The 12,539-nt window shown below is 54.0% G+C and overlaps 1 protein-coding gene across 5 annotated transcripts in view; it reads right to left on the reverse strand.

The window, feature by feature from the left end:
* LOC142492736 (putative deoxyribonuclease TATDN3) overlaps positions 1-12,539 on the reverse strand; it is a 19,049-nt gene continuing 6,510 nt past the window's right edge. For 2 of the 5 annotated variants that reach the window (XM_075595672.1, XM_075595674.1), the window contains 6 exons: positions 12,320-12,382; positions 11,076-11,185; positions 10,237-10,292; positions 1,861-1,973; positions 1,116-1,196; positions 1-158 (listed from right to left, as the gene is read on the reverse strand). In XM_075595672.1, the coding sequence (XP_075451787.1) occupies positions 15-158; positions 1,116-1,196; positions 1,861-1,973; positions 10,237-10,292; positions 11,076-11,185; positions 12,320-12,382 (567 nt within the window). In that variant the 3' untranslated portion in view covers positions 1-14. The remainder of the gene's footprint in view (positions 159-1,115; positions 1,197-1,860; positions 1,974-10,236; positions 10,293-11,075; positions 11,186-12,319; positions 12,383-12,539) is intronic. The other 3 variants (XM_075595675.1, XM_075595676.1, XM_075595673.1) reach the window with 2 other exon arrangements.

The raw sequence follows: 12,539 nt of genomic DNA on the forward strand, positions 1-12,539 counted from the left end.
TTTAAAAACGTTCTTTATTTGGGAGGAACTTGAAGTAACCTGGGAAACAGTGTAAAGGAGTTCTTTGTTGTGACCTCAATAACCTCGCCCAGTGAGATCGCTTTCAACGTGGCTATATATTCAGCAGAAACCAGAATGTTTTTTGGTTCATTTCTGACCTAGAAAAGACATTGAGAAGAGAGGGTTTCAATAACATGTCTAACATAAATCATAATTATGGTAAAAATACTTAATAGATTTCATTAACAAAAACCTCATCAGTCTGCCATTTGATGAGTTAAGTGACCTACTGTATGCTTGCTGTTGTAGAATGGGACATTATCTTGATGAAAGCTTTAGCTGGATTTGACACTGCATTCACCCGGTTGATTTAAACCCTTGAGAATAAGCCCCCATATATATTCCAAGTCCACAAACGAATATTTTTAAAACCCCACTGCAGGTTCCCGGGAACAGATGATATGTTAAATCGGCTGCCACATTATTGATTTTACACTATATTTATCTTTCGATCACGTTTGGCCATAAAACACTGGAAAGGTGGGCAATTCTTCCATAAATATAGTGACATTCATTCCCTCTAGACTGTAAGCTCTCACGAGCAGGGCCCTCATTGCCTCTCTGTATCTGTTTGTGCATGTTTACCCTCACTTGTATGTAACTGTTTTTTGTAATATACATCAGGGGTGCGCAAACATTTGGAGCTGCGCCCCCCCCTTGCCTGCTTCCCCCAGTGCTCGAAACCCCCCTTAACTTTTTTGCCGGCGTCAAATGCCGCTGCGGGGTCATGCCACGTGACCCCTCGCGTTGCCATGGTGACAGCCGTGAAATGACGCAGCGGCGCCACACCAAGCCTCTGAATCACGGTAAAGGACGTTGCAGAGGCCTCACGCGATCCCCCGGCATTTTATTTAAATGTCTTGAGGAAGAGTGTGGGGCCTCTGCAACCGCCTCCCCCCCCCCCCCGAAAAATCTCCCCCCAGTTTGCGCACCTCTGATATACATTACTCTGTAACCCCATTGTACCGCGCAGTGGAATATGTTGGTGCTTTACAAGGAAATGATAACAATAACATATGAAAACAAGATGAGAACAGAGCGTCCTGTAAGTGTACCTGCTTTACCGGTCCTAGTGCAGGAGAGCCCGTTTCCAAACACAGGTTTTCCAGGGGCAGCTTTTTCACAAGATTCTGCATCTTAAAGGAAACAAGAAATCATTCAAGGACGATAAATTATAAAAAATACAATACATGTTACTCTCTGCAATCCACAGTTTATTTCAGTCCACAAAGGACGTTTTCGTCGTTTTCTGAAGCATGTAATATTATTTTACACCTATGTCAGCGGATCGCGTATGACTCATGGTTTGTGGATATAACCGGAAGGTCCTTCTCACGCGAGTATCCATTAGGTTTAGTATTTGTTTAGAAGTGCGGTCCAGGATATAACCGGAAGGTCCTTCTCACGCGAGTATCCATTAGGTTTAGTATTTGTTTAGAAGTGCGGTCCAGGAGTATAACCGCCGCGCCCCCCCCCCCTCCCCGGAAAATCTAGTGCCCCCTAGTTTGCGCACCCCTGCCATAGAGCACATTACAAGTTATTCAAATGAATTGACTATGTGCCTTGAATGTTAACACTGCTTAGTATATAACTCTGTTCCCAGGACATACTTGAAAACTAGAGGTAACTCAATGTATTACTGCCTGGTAAAACATTTTATAAATAAATAAAATGTATGTGGCCCATAGTACACAAGTTTCCTTTATTAAAATATATGACAAAAAAAAACCCCCAATCCAGACTGGTGGAGTTGCAGTCCCCTGTGTAACATTTAAGAAGCATCTTGCTAACCCATTTTACCTGTACACTTCGGATGATAGAGGGTGGGATGGAGAAGTAGTAACCAGCCTTAACGCCTTCCATCGCAACCGAAGGCCTGCCATCAAATGCATGAAGCAGGACCTTCTCCGCGCCTGCAATACCAACCAAATCAGTCTACTCGTACTATTCTGACACTGCACGTAATGTTCTGCACAGATCAACTGAAACACTATGGGGGTTATTCATTCAACTGCAATACTACAATTGTGCCGATCGGGGCACCATTGCATGGAACATCCCATTGTAGTCAAACGCGAGTTTGTGTGGTAGTGGTTGATCGGCACTATCGTAGTTTAATGAATAACTCCCCATCAGTCCATTCCCAGAAGATGCGTTCACCGTGAGAAGATCCCTTTATCTCCCTGTAACTCGGGTACAAACAATGATACTATAGTAGGGTTGCAAGATTTATGTTTTTCTAACACGGAAAGCCGAAATCCAGTATGACAGTGTGACGTCTTCATGAGTTAATGACAGACCGTCAAAGTTGCTATGCAAAATATTATAAAATCTACCGTAATGGCCCGAACATAGTGCTGTGGTTTTTACACAGAGGATGATACACTTAATGTATGCTCGCGTGTAGCGGTGTGTAGTAAAAATGTCTGACTTACCGCCGTGCGTGATGCTAAAAATGCATCTGCATAGCTTGCATTCAGCTTCCCTTTCTTAATAAAATCCCACCGTTTAGAATAATCGTCGACCAGCGTACACCAGCGTTTTGGCATAATTATTCGTTTAATTAAATTCGCTATACTCTTTGGTTTTTATCATCGCTGCGCTTGGCAGGACGGGCATACACGCTCTGAACTACCAGGCAATGGTGGGAGAAAAACTATTACACTCAAAATCTATTATGTTTTTAAGGCAAATTTAATTACAGTCATTTTACGTTCAGGTATTTCGTGGCAAAGCACTAAAATACGCGACAGTTATGCATCCCAACAGACCGTACCGGGACAAGTCAATTAAATAAGGCACAATCCTGTATACATGCGGGATGTCTGGCAACCCTATACTCTAGGCCAGGCATGTCAAACATGCGGCCCGCTACGGATATTTTTGCGGCCCCTCACAACGACCGGGCTATAGTTTGTCCCTCCGCATGCGCGCTGATGCGTGCTGAGGAGGAGAAACTCTTCCGAGAGCTGCAGCCGGTCCGCCATTATTCACTTCCAAGTTCAGAGCAACCAGACTGCAGCACCAAGGTGTGTGTCTGTGTGTCTGTGTGTCTGTGTGTCTGTGTGTCTGTGTGTCTGTGTGTCTGTGTGTGTCTGTGTGTGTCTGTGTGTCTGTGTGTCTGTGTGTCTGTGTGTCTGTGTGTCTGTGTGTCTGTGTGTCTGTGTGTCTGTGTGTCTGTGTGTCTGTGTGTCTGTGTGTCTGTGTGTCTGTGTGTGTGTGTCTCTGCTGCTGCTCACTGACCGATCTGTCCTGAGGTGATGCTGCCAAGCAGTACAAGCATTCATGTTACCGGAGTCACAGGCGCTGGTGCAGGGGGGTGGGTGTGAAAAACGGGCTGGGGCTGGTGCAGGGGGGTGGGTGTGAAAAACGGGCTGGGGCTGGTGCAGGGGGGTGGGTGTGAAAAACGGGCTGGGGCTGGTGCTGGTGTAGGGAGGTGGGTGTGAAAGACGGGCTGGGGCTGGGGCTGGTGCAGGGGGGTGGGTGTGAAAGACAGGCTGGGACTGGGGCTGGTGCTGGTGCAGGGGGGTGGGTGTGAAAAACGGGCTGGGACTGGGGCTGGTGCAGGGGGGTGGGTGTGAAAGACGGACTGGGGCTGGTGCAGGGGGGTGGGTGTGAAAAACGGGCTGGTGCTGGTGCAGACGGGTGGGTGTGAAAAACGGGCTGGTGCTGGTGCAGGGGGGTGGGTGTGAAAAACGGGCTGGTGCTGGTGCAGGGGGGTGGGTGTGAAAAACGGGCTGGGGCTGGTGCAGGGGGGTGGGTGTGAAAAACGGGCTGGGGCTGGTGCTGGTGCAGTGGGGTGGGTGTGAAAAACGGGCTGGGGCTGGTGCTGGTGCAGGGGGGTGGGTGTGAAAAACGGGCTGGGGCTGGTGCTGGTGCAGGGGGGTGGGTGTGAAAAACGGGCTGGGGCTGGTGCTGGTGTAGGGAGGTGGGTGTGAAAGACGGGCTGGGGCTGGGGCTGGTGCAGGGGGGTGGGTGTGAAAAACGGGCTGGGGCTGGTGCTGGTGTAGGGAGGTGGGTGTGAAAGACGGGCTGGGGCTGGGGCTGGTGCAGGGGGGTGGGTGTGAAAGACAGGCTGGGACTGGGGCTGGTGCTGGTGCAGGGGGGTGGGTGTGAAAAACGGGCTGGGGCTGGTGCTGGTGTAGGGAGGTGGGTGTGAAAGACGGGCTGGGGCTGGGGCTGGTGCAGGGGGGTGGGTGTGAAAGACAGGCTGGGACTGGGGCTGGTGCTGGTGAAGGGGGGTGGGTGTGAAAGACAGGCTGGGACTGGGACTGGGGCTGGTGCAGGGGGGTGGGTGTGAAAGACGGACTGGGGCTGGTGCAGGGGGGTGGGTGTGAAAAACGGGCTGGTGCTGGTGCAGACGGGTGGGTGTGAAAAACGGGCTGGTGCTGGTGCAGGGGGGTGGGTGTGAAAAACGGGCTGGTGCTGGTGCAGGGGGGTGGGTGTGAAAAACGGGCTGGGGCTGGTGCAGGGGGGTGGGTGTGAAAAACGGGCTGGGGCTGGTGCTGGTGCAGTGGGGTGGGTGTGAAAAACGGGCTGGGGCTGGTGCTGGTGCAGGGGGGTGGGTGTGAAAAACGGGCTGGGGCTGGTGCTGGTGCAGGGGGGTGGGTGTGAAAAACGGGCTGGGGCTGGTGCTGGTGTAGGGAGGTGGGTGTGAAAGACGGGCTGGGGCTGGGGCTGGTGCAGGGGGGTGGGTGTGAAAAACGGGCTGGGGCTGGTGCTGGTGTAGGGAGGTGGGTGTGAAAGACGGGCTGGGGCTGGGGCTGGTGCAGGGGGGTGGGTGTGAAAGACAGGCTGGGACTGGGGCTGGTGCTGGTGCAGGGGGGAGGGTGTGAAAAACGGGCTGGGACTGGTGCTGGTGTAGGGAGGTGGGTGTGAAAGACGGGCTGGGGCTGGGGCTGGTGCAGGGGGGTGGGTGTGAAAGACAGGCTGGGACTGGGGCTGGTGCTGGTGCAGGGGGGTGGGTGTGAAAAACGGGCTGGGACTGGGGCTGGTGCAGGGGGGTGGGTGTGAAAGACGGACTGGGGCTGGTGCAGGGGGGTGGGTGTGAAAAACGGGCTGGTGCTGGTGCAGACGGGTGGGTGTGAAAAACGGGCTGGTGCTGGTGCAGGGGGGTGGGTGTGAAAAACGGGCTGGTGCTGGTGCAGGGGGGTGGGTGTGAAAAACGGGCTGGGGCTGGTGCAGGGGGGTGGGTGTGAAAAACGGGCTGGGGCTGGTGCTGGTGCAGTGGGGTGGGTGTGAAAAACGGGCTGGGGCTGGTGCTGGTGCAGGGGGGTGGGTGTGAAAAACGGGCTGGGGCTGGTGCTGGTGCAGGGGGGTGGGTGTGAAAAACGGGCTGGGGCTGGTGCTGGTGTAGGGAGGTGGGTGTGAAAGACGGGCTGGGGCTGGGGCTGGTGCAGGGGGGTGGGTGTGAAAAACGGGCTGGGGCTGGTGCTGGTGTAGGGAGGTGGGTGTGAAAGACGGGCTGGGGCTGGGGCTGGTGCAGGGGGGTGGGTGTGAAAGACAGGCTGGGACTGGGGCTGGTGCTGGTGCAGGGGGGTGGGTGTGAAAAACGGGCTGGGGCTGGTGCTGGTGTAGGGAGGTGGGTGTGAAAGACGGGCTGGGGCTGGGGCTGGTGCAGGGGGGTGGGTGTGAAAGACAGGCTGGGACTGGGGCTGGTGCTGGTGCAGGGGGGTGGGTGTGAAAGACAGGCTGGGACTGGGACTGGGGCTGGTGCAGGGGGGTGGGTGTGAAAGACGGACTGGGGCTGGTGCAGGGGGGTGGGTGTGAAAAACGGGCTGGTGCTGGTGCAGACGGGTGGGTGTGAAAAACGGGCTGGTGCTGGTGCAGGGGGGTGGGTGTGAAAAACGGGCTGGTGCTGGTGCAGGGGGGTGGGTGTGAAAAACGGGCTGGGGCTGGTGCAGGGGGGTGGGTGTGAAAAACGGGCTGGGGCTGGTGCTGGTGCAGTGGGGTGGGTGTGAAAAACGGGCTGGGGCTGGTGCTGGTGCAGGGGGGTGGGTGTGAAAAACGGGCTGGGGCTGGTGCTGGTGCAGGGGGGTGGGTGTGAAAAACGGGCTGGGGCTGGTGCTGGTGTAGGGAGGTGGGTGTGAAAGACGGGCTGGGGCTGGGGCTGGTGCAGGGGGGTGGGTGTGAAAAACGGGCTGGGGCTGGTGCTGGTGTAGGGAGGTGGGTGTGAAAGACGGGCTGGGGCTGGGGCTGGTGCAGGGGGGTGGGTGTGAAAGACAGGCTGGGACTGGGGCTGGTGCTGGTGCAGGGGTGTGGGTGTGAAAAACGGGCTGGGGCTGGTGCTGGTGTAGGGAGGTGGGTGTGAAAGACGGGCTGGGGCTGGGGCTGGTGCAGGGGGGTGGGTGTGAAAGACAGGCTGGGACTGGGGCTGGTGCTGGTGCAGGGGGGTGGGTGTGAAAAACGGGCTGGGACTGGGGCTGGTGCAGGGGGGTGGGTGTGAAAGACGGACTGGGGCTGGTGCAGGGGGGTGGGTGTGAAAAACGGGCTGGGACTGGTGCTGGTGCAGACGGGTGGGTGTGAAAAACGGGCTGGTGCTGGTGCAGGGGGGTGGGTGTGAAAAACGGGCTGGTGCTGGTGCAGGGGGGTGGGTGTGAAAAACGGGCTGGGGCTGGTGCAGGGGGGTGGGTGTGAAAAACGGGCTGGGGCTGGTGCTGGTGCAGTGGGGTGGGTGTGAAAAACGGGCTGGGGCTGGTGCTGGTGCAGGGGGGTGGGTGTGAAAAACGGGCTGGGGCTGGTGCTGGTGCAGGGGGGTGGGTGTGAAAAACGGGCTGGTGCTGGTGCAGGGGGGTGGGTGTGAAAAACGGGCTGGGACTGGGGCTGGTGCAGGGGGGTGGGTGTGAAAAATGCGCTGGTGCTGGTGCAGGGGGGTGGGTGTGAAAAACGGGCTGGTGCTGGTGCAGGGGGGTGGGTGTGAAAAACGGGCTGGTGCTGGTGCAGGGGGGTGGGTGTGAAAAACGGGCTGGGGCTGGTGCTGGTGCAGGGGGGTGGGTGTGAAAAACGGGCTGGTGCTGGTGCAGGGGGGTGGGTGTGAAAAACGGGCTGGGACTGGGACTGGGGCTGGTGCTGATGCAGGGGGGTGGGTGTGAAAAATGCGCTGGTGCTGGTGCAGGGGGGTGGGTGTGAAAAACGGGCTGGTGCTGGTGCAGGGGGGTGGGTGTGAAAAACGGGCTGGTGCTGGTGCAGGGGGGTGGGTGTGAAAAACGGGCTGGGACTGGGGCTGGTGCTGGTGCAGGGGGGTGGGTGTGAAAAATGCGCTGGTGCTGGTGCAGGGGAGTGGGTATGAAAAACGGGCTGGTGGTGGGGGGAGAAGGGATGAGAGGGTGGGTGGAGGGAGAAGGGAGATGGAGGGGGGTTGCGCGGCCGCCGGGGGGGGGGGGGGGGGGGAGGAGAGGAAGGGGTTGTGTCCCGGAGCAGTGGTGGCAGCAAGGTGGTGTGTGTGTGTCTGAGTGTGTGTGTATGTGTGTCTGAGTGTGTGTGTGTCTGAGAGAGAGAGTGTCAGGCACAGGGAGAGAGAGTGTCAGGGAGAGGGAGAGTGTCAGGGAGAGAGAGAGTGTCAGGGAGAGGGAGAGAGAGAGAGAGAGAGTGTCAGGGACAGGGAGAGGGAGAGAGAGAGTGCAGGGAGAGAGTCAGGGAGAGTGAGAGAGAGAGAGAGTGTCAGGGAGAGGGAGAGAGAGAGTGTCAGGGAGAGGGAGAGTGTCAGGGAGAGGGAGAGTGTCAGGGAGAGGGAGAGAGAGTGTGTCAGGGAGAGGGAGAGAGAGTGTCAGGGAGAGGGAGAGTGTCAGGGAGAGGGAGAGTGTCAGGGAGAGGGAGAGAGAGAGTGTCAGGGAGAGGGAGAGTGTCAGGGAGAGGGAGAGTGTCAGGGAGAGGGAGAGTGTCAGGGAGAGGGAGAGTGTCAGGGAGAGGGAGTGTCAGGGAGAGAGAGTGTGTCAGGGAGAGGGAGAGTGTCAGGGAGAGCCTCTGTGCCTGTGCCTCTGTCCCTCTGTCCCTGTGCCCCTGTCCCTGTGCCCCTGTGCCCCTGTCCCTCTGTGCCTGTGCCCCTGTCCCTCTGTGCCTGTGCCCCTGTCCCTCTGTGCCTGTGCCCCTGTGCCTCTGTCCCTGTGCCTCTGTCCCTCTCTCTCCGCCTCTCTCTCTCCGCCTCTCTCTCTGCCTCTCTGCCTCTCTCTCTCTGCCTCTCTCTCTCTCTGCCTCTCTCTCTGCCTCTCTGTCTCTCTCTCTCTGCCTCTCTCTCTCTCTCTGTCTCTCTCTCTCTGCCTCTCTGCCTCTCTCTCTCTGCCTCTCTCTCTCTCTCTCTCTCTCTCTGCCTCTCTGTCTCTCTCTCTCTGCCTCTCTGTCTCTCTCTGTCTCTCTCTCTATCTGTCTCTCTGTCTCTCTCTCTCTGCCTCTCTCTCTCTCTCTGCCTCTCTCTCTCTGCCTCTCTCTCCGCCTCTCTCTCTCTGCCTCTCTCTCTCTGCCTCTCTCTCTCTGCCTCTCTGCCTCTCTCTCTGCCTCTCTCTCTCTGTCTCTCTGTCTCTCTGCCTCTCTGCCCCTCTCTCTCTGCCTCTCTGCCCCTCTCTCTCTGCCTCTCTGCCCCTCTCTCTCTGCCTCTCTGCGCCTCTCTCTCTCTGCCTCTCTGCCCCTCTCTCTCTGCCTCTCGGCCCCTCTCTCTCTGCCCCTCTCTCTCTGCCTCTCTGCCCCTCTCTCTCTGCCCCTCTCTCTCTGCCCCTCTCTCTCTGCCTCTCTGCCCCTCTCTCTCTGCCTCTCTGTCTCTCTCTCTCCGCCTCTCTCTCTCTCTGCTTCTCTCTCTGCCTCTCTGCCTCTCTCTCTCTCTGCCCCTCTCTCTCTGCCTCTCTGCCCCCCTCTCTCTGCCTCTCTCTCTCTGCCTCTCTGCCCCTCTCTCTCTGCCCCTCTCTCTCTGCCTCTCTGCCCCTCTCTCTCTGCCCCTCTCTCTCTGCCTCTCTGCCCCTCTCTCTCTGCCTCTCTGCCCCTCTCTCTCTGCCCCTCTCTCTCTGCCTCTCGGCCCCTCTCTCTCTGCCCCTCTCTCTCTGCCTCTCTGCCCCTCTCTCTCTGCCCCTCTCTCTCTGCCTTTCTGCCCCTCTCTCTCTCTCTCTCTGCCTCTCTCTCTCTGCCTCTCTGTCTCTCTCTCTCCGCCTCTCTCTCTCTCTGCCTCTCTCTCTGCCTCTCTGCCTCTCTCTCTCTCTGCCCCTCTCTCTCTGCCTCTCTGCCCCTCTCTCTCTGCCTCTCTCTCTCTGCCTCTCTGCCTCTCTGCCCCTCTCTCTCTGCCCCTCTCTCTCTGCCTCTCTGCCCCTCTCTCTCTGCCCCTCTCTCTCTGCCTCTCTGCCCCTCTCTCTCTGCCTCTCTGCCCCTCTCTCTGCCTCTCTCTCTCTGCCTCTCTCTCTCTCTCCGCCTCTCTCTCTCTCTCCGCCTCTCTCTCTCTCTCCGCCTCTCTCTCTGCCTCTCTGTCTCTCGTTTTTATCTTAACTGCCCTATACCTACACCGAAATAACCTATTCTGCTTTCTTCCGGATCTGACTCAAGTTTCACACGGGGGACATGGGAAGACAGGTAGGGAACACCTCCCCTCCGGTATAGTACCTTGAGGGACTGCGGATCAGGTAAGATCCCAGGCGGGATTGCTGCTTTAGAAATTGTGAAGAGGGGGCGTCCTGACAATGGTTAATGGGTTCAGAATCATTCACATCTGGGTTTTTTTTTTGTTCGATTATTGAGGTGTACACACACACACACACACACACACACACACACACACACACACAGTACTTCTCGAAATAAACCTACGTTTCTATGAAAATGTAAGTTTTTTTTTTTTGCGGCCCACCTGAACTTAAACCTTGTTTAATGTGGCCCTTGTTAGCATTTCAGTTTGACATGCTTGCTATAGGCTCTTTGGGACAATGGACTTGTGTAGGTACGTTTTATTTGACAGTACTGCATACACTAGAGTGCACTCTAAATTCTACCAAAGATTGTCATTTTGTACCAAAAGATGCACGAGGAAAAGAAAACGATTACGTGAAGTGACTCGTGCTTTTCCTGACTTCATACAACATGTATAATTATTGTATTTAACCAGTAAACAATATAACAGAGTCAAAGGAGGGCAGACGAGATGAAGTTCAAGCAACAAAATCACGAGTCAACTCACAAACTATCGAGACAAATACAAATCCATACCTTGCTCTTTTAAAAGTTCAATAGTTGGCCTCCCAGCTGAGCGAGAATGGACATTCCTGGGGAAGAAAAGAGCAAACTGGAACACTAGGGTAAGTCTGTGCTCAATGCTGTAAGTGTTGTCTCACTTGCAGGCAGTCACCCAATATAATACAATTAGTTGTGTCGTAAAAACAAGTTTAACAAGTGTACGGCAATTCAGTGTTGCAGGGGTTAAAAGCATGGCCCGGTGTTGAGGGACATGCAGACCTAACCTCCCACCTCTTTACATCGTCTTACTCAACGTGGCAAAACATTCACAACGGAAAAGCTGGACCATATTACATTATTGTGCCTTTATTAGACTACTCGTAGGTTCACTAATGCAGATGATATCCTCACGGGATACCCTATTAACGAAGTATAATAATCATGATTTGTATACATGCAGTGAATATCAACTCTAACGTGCTGTACAAGTATACTTCAAATCAACAACGCAACTACTCTTGGGGTGAAATCCTGCCAAAAACATTTTAGGATGTGGGTCAAGTAACAGAAGAAGTGCACTGTGCACCCTCAATTTCTGTGTGTAGGAATAATTAATTCTACACCAAACACTGCATATTTTTGTCCGTTAATCCAGCCAGTCTCAGAGGTGCTTGCAACCTATAGCAGAACCATTTGCTGCAGGCCTCTACAGCACACAAAGGGTTAAACGAGACAGGCATGCAATGTGTGTGACTTAAATAAACAAACGTGGTGCTCATTCATTTCACAGGACCACAGTGTCGGTTCCATATACTGATTACCCAAAGGTAATGTGGCTGAGAAGATAATAAGTGTTATACAAAAGGCCTTACAGTGGCAGATCGAGGCATTTGGCCAGCTCGATCTGTCTGATGAACACCTGCCTCTGGTCTTCTTTCTGATCATCTGTGCTCGCGATTCGTGGGCTGAAGTCCAGACCGACCTGCAGGGAACGATCAGGAATAGATGCGCTGGTATTATTACTTGGTATTCATGAGAATACCTCCTATTGCCTAAGGAGTTTACTTTCACATGACGTAGTGTAGTGTATTTTTTATGTCAATGAAGCATGGCTGGATTTTCAGTTGCTCTGAATAAAGACAACAATTTTGAGCATAAACCTCACTTTGGCCCCTACACTTAATATGCTGAGATCTCACCTTTATCCTCAAATGAATGGTGCTGAAGTGTTCCAGAGCGAGGGACAGACACCTTCACAGCATATTGGATAGGGGTCTAAGGTGTTCTACTTCCGTGCCAGTCCTGTCCTTGGGTGATGTTTATCAGACTAATCTAATATGGCTGTGTATTACCACGATTGCCATGAGAAATACAGATTATGTGCCGCGGTAGTTAGGCTGTGTCATCACGTTCCCAGTCACTTCTGTTCTATGGTCTGTTTATTATCATGGTTTCTAGTCAGTCATCTCTGTGTAACATGTGGTGTATTATCAGGTTCTAAGTCAGTCTGCCCTGTCCTATGTCACTTCTGTCTAATGTGCGGCCCACTCTTGTCACTCAGATGGTTATTTCTACCCTATTTGCTTCTGCATGATGCGTCATATTTACTAAGCTGCCTTCTGCTGTGAGGCACTTCCCAGGCTCCCATTGACTTGAATGGGCTGTAAGCTGATTTCCAGACTGCTTAGTAAATACGGCTATATATATTTTTTCCTCAGCCATTCATTTCCCTTTAGTTTGCATTATCACTGTTCCCAGCAAGTAGGATATCATTTAGGGGTGGGCAACTCCAGTCTTCAAGGGCCCCCAAAAAGGTCAGGTTTTCAGGATATCCCTGCTTCAGCACACGTGGCTCAATCAGTGGCTCAGTGGTAGACTGCACCACCTGTGCTGAAGCAGAGATATCCTGAAAACCTGACCTGTTGGGGGCCCTTGCGGACTGGAGTTGCCCACCCCTGAACTAGTTAATGTGCAGTGTATTACTGCATTATGCTTCTCATCCAGTACGACCTGTGCTAATCGGAAATTGTTGGAAGTAGAGGATTACTCAGTGACCAGCACCAACTATACACGTTGTCCATAAGATCCAAGAAAGTATTGAGTGACTGATTCATACCTCACCAATGGCCACCAACTCATCTTTATACAACTCTATCAGAGGCAGAGCATCTTCTAAATCCTGTTTACAAAAAGAATTTTATCTTAAAAACGGAATTTCACTAGAACCGAGTGGGCGAGTGCATTTGTCGAGCCCTGTGTGTATATATCATCATCTTCAGCCCTTGTCGATCCACTGCTGGATGAAGGCCTCCCCAATGGTCTTCCACATACTGCGG

This window comes from Ascaphus truei, chromosome 4 (genome assembly GCF_040206685.1).
Source record: "Ascaphus truei isolate aAscTru1 chromosome 4, aAscTru1.hap1, whole genome shotgun sequence".
Lineage (NCBI taxonomy): Eukaryota > Metazoa > Chordata > Amphibia > Anura > Ascaphidae > Ascaphus > Ascaphus truei.